Source organism: Oreochromis niloticus, linkage group LG18, assembly GCF_001858045.2.
Source record: "Oreochromis niloticus isolate F11D_XX linkage group LG18, O_niloticus_UMD_NMBU, whole genome shotgun sequence".
Taxonomy (NCBI): domain Eukaryota; kingdom Metazoa; phylum Chordata; class Actinopteri; order Cichliformes; family Cichlidae; genus Oreochromis; species Oreochromis niloticus.
The window spans coordinates 19,862,446-19,882,819 of record NC_031982.2 but is presented as its reverse complement, the minus strand read 5'-3'; the positions used below and the strand labels follow the sequence as shown (position 1 = coordinate 19,882,819).

General features: G+C 39.8%; 1 protein-coding gene across 1 annotated transcript; it reads left to right on the top strand.

Moving 5' to 3' along the window:
• Positions 1–22: 22 nt before the first annotated feature.
• npc1 (Niemann-Pick disease, type C1) lies at positions 23–18,553 on the top strand. Its single transcript, XM_003437850.5, has 25 exons — positions 23–193; positions 2,668–2,799; positions 2,942–3,048; positions 3,387–3,532; positions 3,731–3,898; positions 4,020–4,269; positions 5,217–5,299; positions 5,404–5,774; positions 6,258–6,484; positions 6,812–6,912; positions 8,475–8,577; positions 8,663–8,852; positions 9,090–9,272; positions 9,740–9,854; positions 10,303–10,430; positions 10,857–10,991; positions 11,117–11,206; positions 11,473–11,663; positions 11,835–11,950; positions 12,378–12,507; positions 12,610–12,795; positions 13,533–13,764; positions 14,972–15,085; positions 15,494–15,656; positions 15,735–18,553. The coding sequence occupies exons 1-25, from the start codon at positions 116–118 to the stop codon at positions 15,815–15,817; spliced, it is 3,822 nt and encodes a 1,273-aa protein (XP_003437898.1). The 5' UTR covers positions 23–115; the 3' UTR covers positions 15,818–18,553.
• The last annotated feature ends 1,821 nt before the right edge of the window (positions 18,554–20,374 follow it).

Genomic DNA, 20,374 nt, shown 5'->3' with positions numbered 1-20,374 from the left:
TATTTATCTCCGCCCCAAATAAATAGTGGGAGGAAGAAGACGAAGAAGACGGTTGTGAGGATATGTCAAAGTTTACCTGAGCGTTCAGTTCAATTTGATCGTTTCAGGCACCGAGATGGGGCTCATGGCAGGGAGAAGCTTCTTAAGTCTGCTCTTCCTCGTTATATTCCTGGCCGAGGGTTATTTTAGATCGGTAAGTTTGATTTAACGTCACTGCTCTCGTGACTGTTTAATGACTCAGCTCAGGCGTAGCTAGTGTTTGTTTATCAGTTGTCGAGGGAAACTCAGGTTTAGGCTGAGTCGAGCTATTAAAAGTGCTCACCCTATTTTGTATATATTGAAGACAGCATTAGCCGATAATTGGCTTAATGTCGGTTTGAGCATATAGCTGGGGTTGATACTGCTGCTTTGTGGCGGAGTAACATGAGACTGGCGGTGCGTGTACAGGTTCTAGGTCCTAGGTTCAGCGAATGTCGAAACCAGATTCGTGTGCTGACTAATGTCTCCCGAAGTGTCATCATAGCTATGATAAATGTCGCTAAAATCTCAAGCCTGTCAACGGTGATCAAAACCTGCGAGTTAAAAGCTAGGTAGTAGGAAAGAATAGCTGTGGTGAAAAATTCACTTTCTATTTGGATGTATCAGGTATTTGAACTACACGTAATGTAGCTGATGTAGTAACCGCGGAGCTGGTTAAAAGAAAATGGTGCAAAGAGAGAATACAGAAGCTCATGAGACTTGAAACTGCTGGGGTTAATTTTGAGATTAACATCAATTCACATAAAAAAAAAAGCACAGTTTTGTGTGCCAGCTTCAACTTCAGCATGTATTGATAAACTTTTAAATTACTACATCTCCTTAAGAAATACCCATAAAATTATTTAAGATCAGTTTAAGAGATTTTTGATCAAAGCAGACAAAAAAAATCTTGTCTGTGATTTAATCAATGTAGATAATGCTCAGCCTCCCAGCTCCTATCACTGCATTGTTTGCTCTCCTCCTCGTGATGTAATTGGGTCAGTCCACTGTCTGCACTTTTTTTGAAATTCTGCTAAAACACCAGAATGATTAATCATTACCTCTTTAGGATAAGATATCCGGACAGAAGCAGCAGGAATGTCAAAATCAGTAAAAGAGTATTGATTTGTGGCTGCTGTGGATGAAGCTGAAAGTATTTTAGCAAAGCCTCTGAGTGTGCATGGCTCCTGAGTTGAGGTGAATTTCTCTGAATATTCCCAGTCGGAGTTTTGCTTTTTACCCTGAATTAACAAGACTTAATTTCGATAGATGCAGAGTTTGGTCACTAGCCCTGGCTGCACTTTCAATTTTTTAGTGATATTCTAATGCCAAGTGTCATCTTTGCACCACAAGACACGAGTAGGACAAAGTGTGACAGGCTTTCCCATAAAAGTTTGTGGAGTAAGTGAATCAACTTCCCTAAGTTACTCATCGGAACGAAAAAAGCATGTGAGAGCGCACTGATGCTGAATAAACAGAAAAAAAATGTTTAGTTTTAAATCTTTATGTAAGAGTATCTCTCCATGGTTGACTGATTGGAAAACAAAAACTGAGAAATGTGTCTGTCTGCTTTTCAAAGGGTATTCTTTAAAATACCAGATGAAAAGGAAACATGTTTGCAGAAGTGAGGGGACTATTTTCAGACATGCAAAGCACAAGATACTAGAAACACAGGAAATGAGACGGGTCTGATATTTAACTCTGTTAAATGTCGTCTGCATCCAAATTTGTTAAATCCCCTTAAGCAGTTTCAATCAAAGTCACACAGTCTGTTGGAGGAAAAGTTGGCGGAGAGGAGTGAAACCAAGGGAACCTCCCTCTATTCACTTCAGTTCTTCACCCTCTTGGAGGGATGACAGGAGAGGAACGGAGAGAGAGAAATGTGGCCACTCTTTGCGTTTGTGCAAGGGAAGTGAGAATCTGCAGTGACGTACCGATGAACTCTTATTACTCTCAAACACAAATACAAGAATACATAAATGTGACTCTGTTAAGGTGTGGTCTCTTTTCACACATATTTGAACGCTCGTAAGGGCCACCCACTTCTGCTGTGGCTCAGGAGGTAGATCAATTCCCCAGTTAGCCCCAGCCTGGGCACAATGCTGAACCCAAGTTTAAGTTAGTGTGTGTGAATATTAGACATTATAGAAAAAAGAGATTGAGAGTGAGTGAGACGCATCATAAAAAAATCACTGTGTAAGTGCTAGCATTTCTAACTGCTGGCACTGTTTTAAGTCTCATTCCAACATCCTGAGCTGATATTTAATCTTGAAAACTTTTCGCAATTACATTTAATCACACTTTTTTTCTTTTCATAAATCTCTGCAGCCCTCACAGCAGACTCACTCTGAAAGTCTTTGAGACGGAAATGTATCTAAAGGAAGTCAGGTCATCGGTCTACAAAGTCATATGGTCTGCTGCAGCCTTTAGAGAAACTAAATGTGTCTGGGCTTTCTCTTTGCCCTCTTGGTTTTGACCATATCCTCACTTGGTGAAAATTGAAGCTGAGTCACATGAGTTAAAAAAAAAACCCAAAAAAAACCAAACATGTTGTTTACTGGACTGTGCAGCTGAAACGACCATAAACTTGCACTGCTGCTTTCTCTACAATCACTAAATAAATGACCTCTGATTTTCTTGTTTTACAAGTATCATGTTGTGGCCCATCACTGTGTGTGGTACGGTGAGTGCGGTGAGTCGACGGTGGCTGGAAAAAAGTACAACTGCAACTACACTGGTCCACCTATGCCACTACAACCTGATGGTTATCAGCTTCTCACCGTACGTACAGCCCTTCAATGTTTTGTTTTGTTTTGTTTTCTCTTATTGCTCAAATTGTTGACACCTAAAGCATCCCACAGGTTTCCTCTTACAGAAATACTCTTATAAAGTGTCATCATTCTCTTTGTGTTTGTATATGAAGGAGCTCTGTCCTGGGTACGACTATGGAAACAAAAGTCTCTGCTGCAACGCTGACCAGTTGCGAACCCTCAAAGGCAGTCTCCAGCTGCCACTTCAGTTCCTGTCTCGGTATGCAGAGATGTTATATAATAAACTGCCAGAACACATGATCTGCTTGGCATCGTTGTTCCCTTTTTCTTTTTGAAATTTCTGATGATAAACTCTGCAGTGGCACACACAGCATACTGACAGTCTTACATGTTGCAAGTGTCAACGTTGCATTTTCCAGTTAATTGGTTTAGATGTGGACTTGCTCAAAGGCCAAAGGAATTTCATTTTATGTCAGCACACTTTTGTTTTCTCCAAGAAACTTTTACAGACTTGTACACTTGAACTTGTTTTATTATTTTGAGTTATAGCAGCAAATCTGTTTCCTTGTTTCTGTCTGACTGTGCGTCTGCCTGCAGGTGCCCGGCGTGTTTCTACAATCTCATGAACCTCTTCTGTGAGCTGACATGCAGTCCCCACCAGAGTCAGTTTATGAATGTCACCAATATTACTGGCGTAGACGTAAGGGCAGTGGAATACTATATTGGACAAACATTTTCTAACGGTGAGTTTTTAGCCAGAATTCCCAGTATTGTAACAGTAGGGAGCTTTATCAGTTCTATATAAAGTCTTGTGTAATTGTTTAATTTTTGGTGACTGATAATTATAACATTTTAAATTTGGAGTTGACTTAATTATTTATATGCCACCTTTTTGGGTTTTTTGCCTTGTTTTTAAAATTCTGTCATTTGACTTCTGCCAGCCATGTACAACGCATGCAAGGATGTCCAGGCACCATCTAGCAATGTGAAGGCCTTATCTCTTCTGTGTGGCAAGACCGCAAAAGAATGCAATGCTACCAACTGGATCCAGTACATGTTCAGTACCAAGAATGGACAGGCCCCTTTTCCCATCGAGCCAGTATTCACAGGTCAGTATTTTTTAAGTACTTTTTTTTAAAATTTGTTTTTAAAGCAGTAGTTTTCTGAGCTTGAGTATTTTTAAGTGTCTGGTCCCTCTTTGTCCTGTGATGTGCAATGTCTTTACTCTAGATGTCCCGTTGGCTGGTTACACTCCCATGAACAACAATACATACGCCTGTAACGAAAGCCTGGACGATGGTTCAGGCCCGTGCTCCTGTCAGGACTGCACCAAGTCCTGCGGCCCGAAACCCGTACCTCCACCGCTCCCGCCTCCATGGACCATCCTTGGTATCGATGCCATGGCCGTCATCATGTGGCTCTCCTACATGGCCTTCCTGCTCATTTTTTTTGGAGTTCTTCTGGGAGTTTGGTGTTACAGGTAATGGACTTTTTTAGCTTCTAACACACACTGTATAGTTGGATGTGGAGAGATTTGTATGATGACACACTTCGAGGTTAAGCAGGGTTTTTCTGGTACTAGATAGGCCTTGAGGGTTGACTGCACACGCATGATGGGTAAAGGCGATGACTGTGTGAAGAGGTTTGTGATGCTTTGCCAGCTGATTTCAGTTGTCAGTTTTGTTTTGTTTTGTTTTTTTCTGCTTGTGGTTTGGTTTTCATCTGGGAAAATGCATCGTCACTCATGCTGATTTGGGGTTTGTCTGTCTAAAGAGTTGACGTGATTCTTTTAAATTATCAGTACTGTTCAAAGGATCTTGCAACCATCTACCACTTTTGCCTTGTGTTGGAACTCGAGCCTTTTCATGTTGCCAAGTTTTGTGATTCATTTTTTTTATTTTTCCCACAAGTTTACCAGACCGTTCAGCCCACTCCTGATATTCTCTCTCATATTTATTTATTTATTTTCATATTCATTCACCCACCCACCCAGACATTCATATGAAAAGAGCAGGAACCTCTGTTGTTTTTACAGCATAGGAATTCTCTGGTTTACTTGCCCTGCGAATTCATTTTGTCGGAACTTCCAAATGCAAATGCCACTCTCTGAAGTTCAGCAGGTAAAAGGTCATAAACTAATTGTTCAAGCAAATTTAAAAAGAAAAAGAGGGGGGAGGGGGGCTTGCACCAAACCCATGATCTCCTCGGGAAAAAGGGTTGGAATATCCTTAAATTAATGCATTTAATAAGTCTGTGCTTTACATTGAAATTGTAACTGCAACTTATAATTCGCTGAATAGTTAAAATAACAAATCTTTCTGACTGTATACTTTTGGGTCCTGTGTCAAACAGTACATACTGTAGCTGAATATATTTCAGAGTGGAAAACAGATTTGGATGATATCGTATGTTTGTCCTTCTTTGCAGGAAAAGAGCTATCACATCTGAGTATGGCCCCATTTTGGACAGTAATAACCCACTGTCGCTTAACGGTGATGATCCTGATCAAGGTACAGCCATGAAATGTCATTGAGACTGCATTATTTCTCTAAATGTGTCTTGATGTAATTACCACACAGCCCAAACTAAGTTCTAGGTATTTCCTACCTTTCAGTAAATGCATCATGCTGTGAAACGCTGGGTGAGCGTTTTGAGAATGGCCTGCGGATGCTCTTCAGCTCCTGGGGTTCCTTCTGCGTGAGGCATCCATTTCTCATTCTCTTCTGCTGCCTGGTACTGGTGGGAGCCTCAGCTGGGGGCCTGGCCTACATGCACATCACCACTGACCCTGTTGAGCTCTGGTCATCTCCCAAGAGCCAAGCTCGTCAAGAGAAGGATTACTTTGACAAACACTTTGGACCTTTCTTTAGAACTGTGCAGCTCATCATAACTACTCCACTCATGCTCAATGAGACCTACGATCCGTATTTAGGAGGACCATCTATCCCATTCGGTTCGGTTCTGAACAAAGAGCTCCTGCATCAGGTGAGTTGAAGTCAGACTGGTTTATTTCGGAAGCCTGTTCAGTCTACTTTGACTATTTTTGACACATAAACTACATAGAAGTTTAAACAAAAGGTATTAACGAACCATCCAGATATTTCAATGAGGTTAAATATGATTTAATGCTCTCCCAATGTACACAAGTCACTTTCTTATCATCAAGAAATAAATAAATACAGCACCATGGTGTCTCTGTTTTGAGCGTATCCTTGGCTAACATATTCCACATTAATGGCACAGGCGGAAGATCCAGACTCATGCAGGTTTTCAACCAGAGACTGTTGTGCTGTTGAGCAACATTGCTAACCACCGAGTCACAATGCTGTCAGTGTGTAAATTCTGTAACAACGTCACTGTTTCCTTTGTTAGATAAAATAGAAGCTTTGCATGTGAAAAGCAAGCAAATTTTTCAGACGGTGGTTAAAAGGTTCTCCTTTCTTTTTCCATTTTCTTTCAACTTACCAGGTCCTGGATCTGCAGCTTGAAATTGAAGGCCTCGTAGCCTCATATAATCAAGAATCCGTTACCCTGAAGGACATCTGCTTGGCTCCTCTGGCCCCGTACAATGACAACTGTACAATCCTTAGTGTCCTAAACTACTTCCAGAACAGCCACGCTGCACTGGATCACTATATGGGAGATGAATTTTATATCTGGGCTGACTATCATGACCACTTCCTCTACTGTGTCAGGTAAAAGTATTTGTATCTGTTTTATTGATAGATTTAGCCTTTACTTCTCTTATCAGCTTGTTTTAATTGCTGTCACATTTGTGTCAAATGTCTAAGAAATGTTTTTAAAAGTTTAAAAAAGCAAACAAACAGTTGAAAAATGATGCCTGCAGTTAACAAGAATCTCCTTTGTGCAGCTGAGGTCACTGAAAAAAGTGTCTTCTTAAAATAGTACACTCAACTTCCTCATTCGCTGTCATGTGCAATCGATGTTTATCTGATGCAGATTTCTGCAATCCCTTACTGACGGTTGTCTTTAACCTAATTGTTTACTTTTTGCTTGTGCAGTGCCCCAGCTTCCCTCAACGACACCACTATGCTACATGACCCTTGTTTAGGCACCTTTGGTGGCCCTGTCTTCCCTTGGCTTGCACTGGGGGGATACGATGGTGAGTTGTGAAGTATATTCACATGACTTCGGTTTGACACTAGACAACCCTTTTTTTTTTTTTCTTCCCCCCCCCCCTTTTTTTTTTTTCTTTTCTTTTTTTTAAATTAATTTGGTGAGTTGGGAGCATTTACAACTTCAATCAGAAAATGGGGGTTGTACTGACACAGCTTTGTATGTTAAAAGTTGTTTGAACGCCATCCTGGCAGTTAAACTCTTGCATTGGGGGGAAAAAAAACTTGCATATTCACCAATTCTGAATTTTCTTTTAATGAAATTATACATTTAACTTGTATGCAACACGTTTCATAGAAAAGCAATTTCAAGTGCAAATCACTTGCTGTTTGTCCCAGAACTGTGGGAATTGTTGTTGTTTTTTTCTTCCCTACAGTAGTTAATTGGTTTACAGCTTCTCGTATTATTCCTTTATTGAGTTTTACTACACTGAAAGAAACACTTTGGTCTTTGATCACTCGCTGTACTCTGCATATAAACTTTCCATTTGTAGCAGTGTATGGAGGGCCTAAAGTGCCAAAAATTTAATTAGAAATAAAAATAATGGAATAGATTTTTTTTTTTTTTTTTTAAGTGCCATTAAATCCATACAAATCAAAAACAATGAAAAAAGAAGAAAAATAATTCTGTGCAAGTTAAAAGCAGGAAAAATTCAACAGGGGAAATAACACGTGTCTAAATTTCAGTGTTATTAAGTTATTTCTATAAATAGGTAAATTAAAAAATAATCATAATAATAATAATACTAGAGTGCATGATTGTTGTCGAAGAAAATGAAGACAAAAATAGGAACGTATGTTTGCTCTTCCAATTGATTATATAATTCATTAATACCTATGTTTATTTAATTTTATTCATTTTATGTTGTAATATTTTGTTGGAGTTGCCAGGGAAGGATAGGATTTGTAATAACTTCAGAGGGACAGCTCAGGTTGGAGACAAAGTTATCAGGGCGAGGTTTAGATGATTTTGAAATGTGCAGAGATGGTGGAGACGAAGTTACCAGGCAGGAGGAAAAGAGGAGGAACACAAATTCATGTATGCAGGATGGTAGAAAGGATGAGATGAAGGCAAATGATTCACTGTGGCAAGCCGAAGAAGATTGTATCAGTGGCGTATTAGATATGCATTGATGTCTGTGTTTTATTTTGGCGTGTTGGGCTGTGTTGCAGTTGCAGTAGTGTTGATTCAGAATAAACCCTGGCATTTATTATAATGTAATGCAACATGATTAGAACTGATCTTGCACTACAATTAGGAATTGAAAAACAAATGACTAAGTACTTGTAGCAAGAATATGGCGCATTACTAGATCTGAAATGTTGCATCCAAATAAAGCCTAAACCAAAAGTAAGAACAACTTCCCATTTTTGTCTTCAGCCAACTGTGACGATCTAATTTAGAAGCCATTTTTTCCCCCAGCAAAAGGAACATTAAGCAATAACTGTCAGTTCAATAATTGTTATTATTATGATTGATTGATAAACGAGAGGCATTTTAAGTGGCTCATGCATCTTGTTTTTTGTTTTCCTTCTTTCCCCACTACAGACACAAACTACAACAATGCCACTGCACTCGTGATCACCTTTCCCATCAACAACTATTTGAATGACACCGTCAGATTGGAGAAAGCTCTGGCGTGGGAAAACGAGTGAGACAACAAATGATCAAGAAGCTCACAATAGCTCAAGATGCTGCTCATACGTTAACATGTGGGTTTTTTGCTTCCATTTCAGGTTCATCAAATTTATGAAGAACTTCAGCAACCCCAACCTGACCATCGCTTTCAGTGCAGAGAGGAGCATTGAAGATGAAATCAACAGAGAGAGCAACAGCGACATCAACACTGTGGTCCTCAGCTATGGCATTATGTTCATCTACATCTCCCTGGCCCTGGGTCACATCCACAGCTTTAGAAGAGTGCTGGTAAAAATTAAATTCTTTTTCTTCACTGTGCATGTGCTTTTAATGATCAGTGAACATAATCCATGCCTGATGTAGTTTGACACATTATGCTTTGTAACTCCTCCTTCCTGTTTGTGACCTTAGAATTTAACACATGACTTTAATTTAGCTAAACTGGATCAACGTGATTGGCAACTTTCTTTCTAGTCGTGCATAAAGCGTGCACATGATGGGCCTTTTATATTTTTGCCCCTACAGGTGGACTCTAAGATTTCCCTGGGTATAGCAGGTATCCTGATTGTGCTGAGCTCTGTGGCCTGCTCACTGGGGATCTTCAGCTACTGTGGTGTCCCGCTCACGCTCATTGTGATTGAGGTCATTCCCTTCCTTGTGCTGGCTGTTGGAGTGGACAACATCTTTATCATAGTACAGACATACCAGGTAAGCTCTTCCAATCCAGTTGATTAAACTGATACATAATTAACAAGTGGTTCACCATATAATGTGGTTGCTAATCTAGACCTTTTATTAATATTAATTATGCTTTATTGTCCAGTTTTTCTGTCTCTCTATTATGGTTTTGTTTATTTTCTTTCTAGGCTTTGAAACTAAGATAGTTTATACAGATTTTTTTTTTTTTTTTTTTTTTTTTAAATGCATAAAGTCAGGCTGACAACCAATCAGAATAAAGATGGGGTGGTCTGAATACAAGGGGAGCTAAGGTGGTATGTTTTAGACAGATGATGATCTGAGGGCCTGCGCTCAAGCCCAGTGTAAGATTAATAAGGATTATTTCAGACGGTGAGTCATGTTAAGCTACTCTAGTGAGTCCAAGAATAGAAATATGGAGCTGTAAATAAAACCAGCTCCATGTGCTAAATTGGTTCTTCATTTGTATTTTCGAACAGAGGGATGAGCGGATGCCACAGGAAGAACTCCACCAGCAGATCGGTCGTATTCTTGGAGACATCGCCCCGAGCTTGTTTCTGTCCTCCTTCTCTGAGACCGTCGCCTTCTTCCTGGGTAAAATAGATCGGTTATTAAATTTTCCTTTATTACCACATCAAGTACACAGACGGCTCTCAGATCAAACTGCTCTTTTTATCATTAATAACTACCCTGACATTGAGTGTTCATACAACAGTGATTTTATGATAAATGCTCTGTAACACTGTTTGTACGATGGGACTATTTCAGATCTCTAACAACTGAGTCACTTGGCAGTAACTGTGCTATTTATTTCTCTCTTCTGACTGTATGCCAAGGCTGTGTAATGCTGATTGTCTGAATCTTGATTCTAATAGTGCTTGTTTCCATTACACTTATTAAAGCCATTAAAAGCTAGAATAATTTTTTTTTTTTTTGTTTTGCTTTTTTTTTGGTCCAAATTGTTGCCATGGCCACAAAATGTGTCATAGTGCCCTGGTGAGTCACATACTGATAAAATAATCTTGTTCTTTTTCCTTTCCAGGAGCGCTGTCCAGCATGCCAGCAGTCAGGACGTTCTCCATGTTTGCTGGCTTGGCTGTTTTTATTGATTTCCTTTTGCAGATCAGTTGCTTTGTCAGCTTGCTCGGTCTGGACGCTAAAAGGCAAGAGGTGAGACGATCATATGAACAGAGTTACAGATTTACAGACTGAGGGTTTATGGAGATGTTTTGCCAAATATTTAAGCTAGAAGTTTCAGTCCCAGCAAACTCTAATCTAATTTTGAGGAGATTTAACATGAATGGTAACCAACTAACTCAGAGGCTGAGAGGCTGCCAGGGTGTTTTTGATGCCCCAAATCATTATTGTCTCTTATCATTAACAGAAATAAGAATAGCTTATTTCTGTTAATGGTTTGGTGCAGTGATGTAATTTGGTGCAGTGATGTCTCTTCTTATTATTCAAATTTCCTAGTGGAGTTTGGAGTGTATTTGAATCTCAATAACAAATGTTTGAGTGCATATTCTTCATAGTTTCAGACTAGGTCAGTAGTGGTAACGTGCACTTATCAAATGCTTTGTTGCCTGTGTCTAATAGAGGAATCGACTTGATGTCTTCTGCTGCATGACGCTGCCAGAAGGCCAGGAAAGCAAAACAGATGGCTTCCTGTTCCGGTTTTTCAAGAAAGTCTTCGCCCCATTCATCCTCACGGAGTGGGTGCGACCAGTCATAGTGAGTACCTCAATGCAGTCATGCACGCCTGCCTTTTGATAATAAGCTAAAAAACAGGTTTTTGGGTTTGATTTGAAGAATTGTTTGTCATGAGCATGCATTCATGATCATATTGTTATTTATAGGTGGCAGTGTTTGTGGGAATGCTCTCCTTCAGTATTGCTGTGGTGAATAAAGTTGAGATCGGACTGGACCAGAAATTATCCATGCCAGATGTAAGTTTTATGTACACCATTTAAGCCATTTTGATACTTTTGGAAAAGTTTGTCTACAGGTTGATTGTAGCAACACTCAGCAGTGACGTTGAAATTTGTATTCGGGTTAGTTTGCTGCTTAGTCATTCAGGAAATCATGCATGTAATGTGCCATAATTTCTCACAGCTATTTGTGTGTGTGTGTGTGTGTGGTAATGGAACAAGCACGATATCTTCTCTCACATCCTTTTTCCTGCGGGCAGCTCTGACAGTTTCTTTCTCTCTAGGACTCGTATGTGTTGGACTACTTCAAGAACATGAGCGAGTATCTCCACACCGGAGCACCTGTTTACTTTGTGGTAGAGGAAGGTCTCAACTACAGTAGCCCAGAGGGTCAGAATGCTGTTTGTGGAGGGGTGGGGTGTAACAACAACTCCCTGGTGCAGCAGGTCTACACAGCTTCACTTCTTAGCAACTAGTAAGTCTGAGCTATGAGGATGACATGAGCTCCTGATCAAACTGTTTAAGTGATTGTGTAAAGTAATATATCAATAGCTAAAAACTCTAGATCCTGCAAAGGTTATGAAACCTGTCTGCTCTGATGTTGTGATGCCAGAGCTATTTATTTATTTTTTTCCTCTGCTTGTAGCACAAGCATTGCGAGCACACCATCCTCCTGGCTCGATGACTACTTTGATTGGGTGAAGCCTCAGTCCACCTGCTGTCGGTACTACAACACCACCGGGGCCTTCTGCAATGCCTCCGGTAAAGTTTTATTCAGTGCTTTGAACTCTTGTTTCATAACCCCATAACCCTGCTGTTACAATGGGCCAATCTGGCCAAAGGTTTTTATTTTTAGTTCTTCATACGAAACAATGGCTTTAAAACATAAAATTCATGCCAAAGCAACAAGGCAATATAGGAACTCAAACGGTTAAAGTAAGGTGCATTACATTTTTCAGAACAAAAAAAAAAAAAACAGGTGCAGGAATCTGTATCCATGGTGATGATAATGGTAATCTTAGTAATAATGCTGATAGTGTGATCTGTATATATTGTATGTTAATCACCTCTATGTTGTATATCAGACTTTCCAAAACATTCACTTGTTATTTTAGTAGTTTTCAGTTCTTGTGTTTTTTGTCAGAATAAATGTGCAGAAGTATATGTACTGATTAATGTATTTTTCCAGTGGTAAACTCGTCCTGTGTATCCTGTCGGCCGATGACTCCCAGTGGAAAACAGAGGCCTGAAGGAGAAGACTTCATGCACTTTTTACCCATGTTTCTGTCTGACAACCCCAACCCCAAATGCGGAAAAGGGTAATTTTAAAGCTCTGTCAACATCTCCTCCTTCTATTGAAAGCACTGTGTACCAGTTTTGTTGTGGATTATGATGTTTCACTTCTTCCCATATTCCTCTAGTGGCCATGCAGCCTATGCCACAGCAGTTGACCTGTATCCCAACAACACAGGGGTAGGAGCCACGTACTTCATGACTTACCACACCATCCTAAAGGAGTCCTCAGATTATACAGAGGCTCTGAAAATGGCTCGAATCCTGGCCAAAAATATCAGTCAGTCCATGGACCACAAAGTTTTCGCCTACAGGTAAGACCTATCGTATCAACTTGCTGCGCATATATAAATCATTTTATAGTTCTATATTAAAGTTTGTTCCAAATGAAGTTTTCAGTTTCAGCCACTGTTTTATGGTTTATGGTGGTGTATGCTGAATTTTTTGAACTGAAACTTTAGGGTTATCAGAGGTGGGGAAGTAGGTCATAGATAAGCACATGGCAAAGAAAACAACATTACAATACAATACAATTTTATTTATATAGCACATTTAAAACCAAAGGTAGACCAAAGTGCTTCACAATAATGCAATAAGTCATTGTATATATCATTAACAAAGTACAAAAACCAGCACCAGTACTAATACTAACAGATGGGAAGCACTAATTAAACCAGGAGTGGGGGCTAAATAAAACTGATACCGCACCTCAGTTCAGAGAGTGGGTCAATTCAAAATATAAAAATATTATCTAGGAGAATCAGGAATAATGCAGTAAAAGGTTAACATTCATGGAAATGCAGATGATGTTTGACGTTGAAGTGTTTCCTGTTCTCTGCAAATTTCACTTTATTTTTTTAAAAGCATCAACAGAAAAATTGTTCATGATTATGAAATTACATTTGCTGTTTGTCAGAACAGGATGATTGGTAACTAGTTTAAAAATGCAATGTAATAAAGCAACAGTTCCTTGTTGATTTTAAACAGATACTGCTTTATCTATTGAGATAACAGTTTATTGCTAACTAATGTGTATTGTCCTCCTTTGCAGCGTCTTCTACGTGTTTTACGAGCAGTACCTCACCATCATGAATGACACTATTCTGAACCTGTGCGTCTCGCTGGCAGCCATATTTGTGGTGACAACAGTGCTGCTGGGCTTCGAGCTGTGGGCAGGCGTCCTGGTCAGCATTACCATCGCGATGATTCTGGTCAACATGTTCGGTGTCATGTGGCTGTGGGGCATCAGCCTCAATGCAGTGTCACTTGTGAACCTGGTTATGGTAAGAGCACCTTGAATTCACTGGACTCGCAGGTTAGGTTTGATAGAGTGAGCCTGTTTTACACTGTAATCATGTGAAAGTCTATCATTTAACCAAAATATCCTTTAATACAGTGGAAAACCAAAAAGCTTTGTATTTTGTTGATTTTCTTTTCTATTGCATGCTTTTCACACTACAGTAACAACTAATCCTAATATACTGGTTCATTGAGCGCTAAGTGTTTTATATAAGTGTCATTTTTTTGGTGATATTATTAAAGATAACCTTTAATAGCTCAGTCACAGTAGGAGAAAAATGCCAATTTCTTTTCAAATAGGAGTAAAATCTGTGGTTGCCCAGTGATTGCACTGTTTTCTTTTGTTTTTTTTTTTAAATTATTATTATTTATCTTTAACATCCAGCAACTCATTGTAAGCAGTTCCAGCAGCTACTCGAGTCACTTGCACAGATTGCCTGGTGGGAGGCAACCTGTCTTCAAACAATCGCAGTCTGACTGCAATCACTGAGACAAATTTGCAAAGAATTCTCTCATTGTTAAACGCCTACAGATTGGCAACACATCTTTTGCAATCAGTGATCCCGGTGGCTGCCATCTTGACTGTGTTCTGGTTATAGTTGTGTATATAAAAGCAAGGTAGCCAAGGGTGATGTCATTTTCCAGTTGAACTGCCATCACGATTTGTGGAGGATTTTCTGAATTATGTTCTGGCTGGACTGGAATGTGCTGTATGTGTATGACAAAAGATTTGCAGCATCTGACAGATTTCTGTTGATTTATCAGAGCTGGCATGTAATTGCCAACTTGACCCCGCTCGATCAAAAACTTATAGCAGACTGACTTTGTCTATTGCTTGATTGTGCTGCTGCGTCCAGCCACTGTTTCCCCAATTGTTACTGTAGAATAGGTGAAATCTTGATATGATTCATAACAGAACAAAATTTAGGTGTAGTCAAGTTCTGTTCCTGTTTGCATCTGAGTCACACGCTGTACCCTTTGAACTGTGCCTGTGTTTACATTATTCAGCCCTCCAGTCAGGGATTTTGTCTTTGCAATCTAACAGTGTCCCTTAAAGTTTGCACAAATTAATATGTTGTATTCATATATAAAAAAAAAAATAAATAAAAAAAAAAAAAATAAACAACATAAAAACCTCACACAGAATTTTCATGTTGGTGGTGCTGAGGTGTTTCCTGTCCTCTGTTGCAGAGCTGTGGGATCTCGGTGGAGTTCTGCAGTCACATCGTGCGAGCCTTCACCGTCAGCGTGAAGAACAACAGAGTGGAGCGTGCTGAGGAGGCCCTAGCTCACATGGGCAGCTCAGTAAGTTTTTCACCTCTCATTAAATCCACAAGAGGGCGTCATATTATGATCTCTTTTGGTTTAAAGCAGGGGTAGGGAACGTTAGTCCTCGAGAGCTGGTGTCCTGCAGGTTTTAGATCTCACCCTGGGTCACCACACCTGAATCAAATGATTAGTTCATTACAAGGCCTCTGGAGAACTTTAAGACATGTTGAGGAGCTAATTTAGCCATTTAAATCAGCTGTGTTGGCTCAAGGACACATCTAAAACCTGCCGGACACTGGCTCTCGAGGCCTGGACTTCCCTACCCCTGGTTTAAAGAATAATTTTGGCACTTTGGTAATGCAGTGCATAAAAACTGCTAGATGAAAGGGTCACGTGTACTTTTAATTATCACTGCCTCATGTAACTTTTTTCCTCTTTCTGCAGGTTTTCAGTGGGATCACATTAACAAAATTTGGAGGCATCTTAATTCTGGCACTTTCCAAGTCGCAGATCTTCCAGGTCTTCTATTTTAGGATGTACTTGGCCATAGTGCTGCTGGGAGCGGCGCACGGCCTCATCTTCCTCCCTGTACTGCTCAGCTATATAGGTCAGTAATGCGGTAAATATAAGAAACAAATGCACCAATATAGAGACTGTTTATACTGACATGTTTGACTCTTCACAGGTCCATCAGTGAACAAAGCAAAGGTGTTTGCCGCTAAGAAGCGCTGGTCTGGCACAGAAAGGGAGTGCCTACTCAACTACTAGCAGCTTGCTTGAGCCACTGAACAATGAACTAACTATTTGTCTGTGAGCGACGTGTGTGGGTGTGAGCGCGAGCAATTTCTGTGATCACTGACGCACTCATCGTCATTGCCACTACTATGCATGGATTTAACTCAGGAATACACTTTGGGAATGGGAGCGCCAGAGGCCTTGCCCGAATACATACTTACCGAACTTCCTCAGAAGACTTTGGATCCCACCAATCCTGCTCCTTCCTCTTCCGCCTACTCACACTACAGGATAAGTATGACTTCAGAGTTTGAAGCTTGAGCAACATACCACAGAACAGACACTTTGCCAGTCTGAATGTGGGAGATTCACCGCCCCCGGCATCATTTTACAGACAAACCCTCAGTCAGTTCCAAATGGTGCGTGTGGTTCTGATTTGAGAAAACTAAAAAGGGTGATACTGGTTACTTTTATTATAAATGTATATAGCAGGAAAACATGTAAATGGATTTTGTGAAAGCAGGACTTTTATATAACTATTTGATATTATACAACATTAGAGCTAATGATGATAATGGCATCACAGGCTCTTATGATATCTGGCATTAGCATGAATCATAACTTCAGCTTCACATCACACAAAACAACACATCAAGCAAATAATGATCCATCACATTTTCCAAATCCAGCGATTTAACCCCAGTGGGCTGCGTGTAAACATTATCTAAGGTTAATCGGGTTTAACAGAGCAATACAGAAACTGCAGCTCACACTATGCTTAGCAGCAGCGTTAAAGAAAGATGACATTTTCTGCATCTGGTGGATGTAAACGCCATCGGTGTTGAAACACTGTGACACAAAGCCCAACCAAAACATTCCATATATGTGCATTCCGCATTGTTTGCTTCCACATTGGTAGTTATCGCTTTTTACTTTCAAACCTGCTTATTTATCTTTAGTGCCTCAAGCGACTGCAGATGTGGATTGTTGGACTTAAATGCAGCCAGAATGCATGTTGATGCCAGGTGCAAAGGGAGCCATGGTGCTTAGAACGGTTTTATATTGAAGTGTTTAGATACATTTTACAGTTACAGTGCAACGTGTTGCATCAAGAAGGTGGAGAGATGCGGCTTCACATTCAGCCATGAAAAAGCAGGACTGAATTAGAATACAGTTATTATTCGTGCTCATCTAGAGTCATCCCTTCACCTTTTACTTTTATTATTTAGTTGATTTTAACTATTAATGTTTTGTTACTATGCATTACTGTCTTAGAATTCCTTCTGGTGTCCTTTTAAAAACAAAAACAATTAATTTGTGGGCACTCTGAAATCATAACTACATTCCAGGACCTTGTTCGCTCGCTTCACCCAGGTCACAGCACGTCTGATACGGGTGACGGCGTCTCTCCATCAGAGGAGGTGAACTTTTTTTTTTTTTTTTTTACCCACGGTATACTCTGCTGACACATTGATACCTCCCATTGCTTTCCATTTATTGTTCTGTGTTTGTTTTTTAGTGATGCAGTGATATTGTTTGGAATTTAAACTGGATGTGAAGAATGCTTTTGCACAGCTGATGTAATCATTAATAATGAATTTATGGTGTTTTTGTTTTCTTTTAATAGAGCTGTGCTTTAACACAGAGTTAATCGCATCTAATAATGATGAATTTTGTTGTGAAAACTGAATTTAACAAACCTTTGGGAATTTTAAGTTTTGAAATATTTTAAAAATAAAATAAATAGTACTTTTAAAAATACTGCAGAGCCTACTTCATGTTGTTTTCCAAGTATATGCTATAAATCTTGCTGATGTAGCTTGTTGTTGTTGTTGTTGTTGTTGTTGTTTTTCATTATTTTCAGTGCTGTGAACTGTAACTGTAGCAGACACTAATGTAGCATAACCCACTCAGTAAATGTAGCCGAGGCTGCTCAGACTGACCACTGTGTGGCGCCTGAATCCATGCACTGAGCTCTGTCTGCATCACGCTCTCAGTAATGTAGTGGAAGTGACCTAATTTTTATGGTTTGCAGAGAAGCGGTCCTGCAGTGCTTTTAATTAGTCAGTGAATTAGTTTTCTGCAGCATGTCACTATTTCACAGCTACACAGACGTCTTAATGGAGCTGGTTGTTTAGCATCTAAGTTTTGCAGCTTTTTGGAAATCAACACAAACACTTTGGGGGCCATCAGTCACAGTCGCATCCCATTTGAAAGCAGTTGCCAAACCTAGAGCTGTCTTCTTCCTGCCAGCATGTGTTGTTGTGACTGTCTGTCGAGCGCTGTTGTCACACAATCCTCCAGCTCATGACTTATTTATCCACTGCCCCGTGAGAGCAGGGAGTGTTCTTTGAATCAGGCAGACAGGTTGTCGGAGTACTATTATGTAAGATGTGCGAGGCTTGCCTCTCACTGGACTCTGACCTGTCCTCATCTTTCATTATGACAGAGACAGATGTGCACAGTAAGGATATTTTAGAAAACGGGAAGCATGGCAAACATTTCGCTGCAACCCTTTGTGTGTGGCTAAAATCAGTTGGTGTGAAATTATTTCCTCTGCACTCCTATACAAGAATATCTCTTAAATACTAGACAGACAAATTTTGCTTGGTAGTAACGCCCAAAATAGATGATGACTCATGATTATTCCTGAAACCCGAAACCTGAAACTAAAGTGAAAATCGAAAATTGTGGTCTGGAATTGAAACTAAAGATTAGTTGATTTACTAGTGTGATTGTAATCCATAACTTACCGGCAGCCCAATAAAATTCTAGTTATTATTACTGCTGAAAAGTTTGGGTTACCCATGTTTTTGTTTTTGTTTTGTTTTTTTCGAAAAGAGAAGCACATTTGTTTTTATCTAGCTACATTAAATTGATCAAAAATGTACATGACCATGATTAACAGTGTCATTCATGACACATTGTTTATAATTTGTAATGTAAGCTTATTGTGTTGGCACAACTAAAGCTGTTTTACTGATTAAAGAAGCAATAAAAAAGGGTGGTGTTTTTCTGCAACTCATCAGCATTTTTAAGCTTCTAACAGATGAAGGTTGCATGCAGGAAACTGTCAATAAAAGCCGAAGCTTCCATATTTACTATTCCCTGCACAAACCAGCACAGCTTGGCTCTGATAACTTTTCATTAAGTTAACCCTTGAGGTGTCTGTTTGTCAGACTAGAGAGTCGGGGATCCTGATAAACATCTGAACAAAAGGAGTTCTTTTCGACTGCTCTGCTCTGTCTGGAGCCAGTGTGCACTGTTTCCTCAAAGGTCTCAAGTGTTTTTAGCCGTTCTCATGAAATTCTCTTCATCTCTTACAATAAACATGTTTCTGAAGAAATTTCTTCTGTTTTTGTCTTTTTGTTTGTTCGTTTTTTTTGTTTTTCCTGGATAGATTTTGGACATCGAAATTTGTCGCATCTTAAGATGTTTCTTCGAGTCAGTCAGCTTTTTAACATGCTAAACAATGATTGTTGGTTTAAAAAAATGGGTCTAGTTGTGTATATTTTCTAATAACCAGTTATATTTCATCTTTACAATACAGTCTACTTTTTGTGCAAAGTGTAGACTTGGAGTTGTGCATCGTGTGCCGGCTCACCTAATCGCAAATCCAGTCGAGGTAGATTTCATTTCTGTGAAAAGGTTACAGTATGTTGTGTAAATCCCCCACATACAAAGTCACCGGGGATGATTTTATTAAAAAAAAAAATCTCATTGTATAATTTGTACTGTGACACTGACTGCTGTCTGGATGAAAGTGACTCTGGATTATCAACAGCTGGAAACTATATTATTTTTTTCTTAGGTAACAGGACTATTCTAGAAAATAATCTGTTAGCTAATACTGACTGTTTTTAACACAAGTCAGTTGCAGTGTATCCTGGTAGATTTTAAATTCTGAAATGTCATCTATCACCATCGCATCTGCTTTCAAAGATCAAACGTAAAGCCTCGTCTTTGAACTCGCACTGGAGCGTCCACTCAACCTACTTAAAAAGTTGATCTGTGTGTCCTCTTAAAGATCCATCAATAAATAAGTGGAAGAAGCGTTTAATGACCTGCTTTGCGTCACTGGTTTTTCGTTACAGTGGGCTCAGTTGTCCCTGAAATAGACTCTTGGGGTGGAACAAAAGAGATTAGGTAGCCTCGTCAAACATGAGGAGAGGATCAGATTTTTAGGTCTGCCTGCAGAGTTTTCCCCTCCTGACCATGCAGCAGCTTCAGAAAAATAGCACAGTGGTTACTGAAAGATGAAGCAGATGTGAACAAAGAGAGCACCGAACCCGCTGCTCAACAGTAATTTGCCTCAATCCTTAGCTTCCACCGTTTCCTTGTTTACAAACTGTACATGATGGAAAAGCCCTGAGTCACTGTATCATGACAGGAAAGGGGGCAAAATGCCGTTTCAGCCAAATGTTGTTATTTTAAAGGGAAGGGCAATAGGCTGCAGCTTGCCCCAAACGATGGTACACATATTTTCACAATGAGGGTCACTTATGTGTGAGCAGGGCTCAGGAAGGGCTGTCAATAGATCCCTTTATGAGGTGGTGAGGGGGGAATTAGGCCCTCAATGGAGGGGACTAA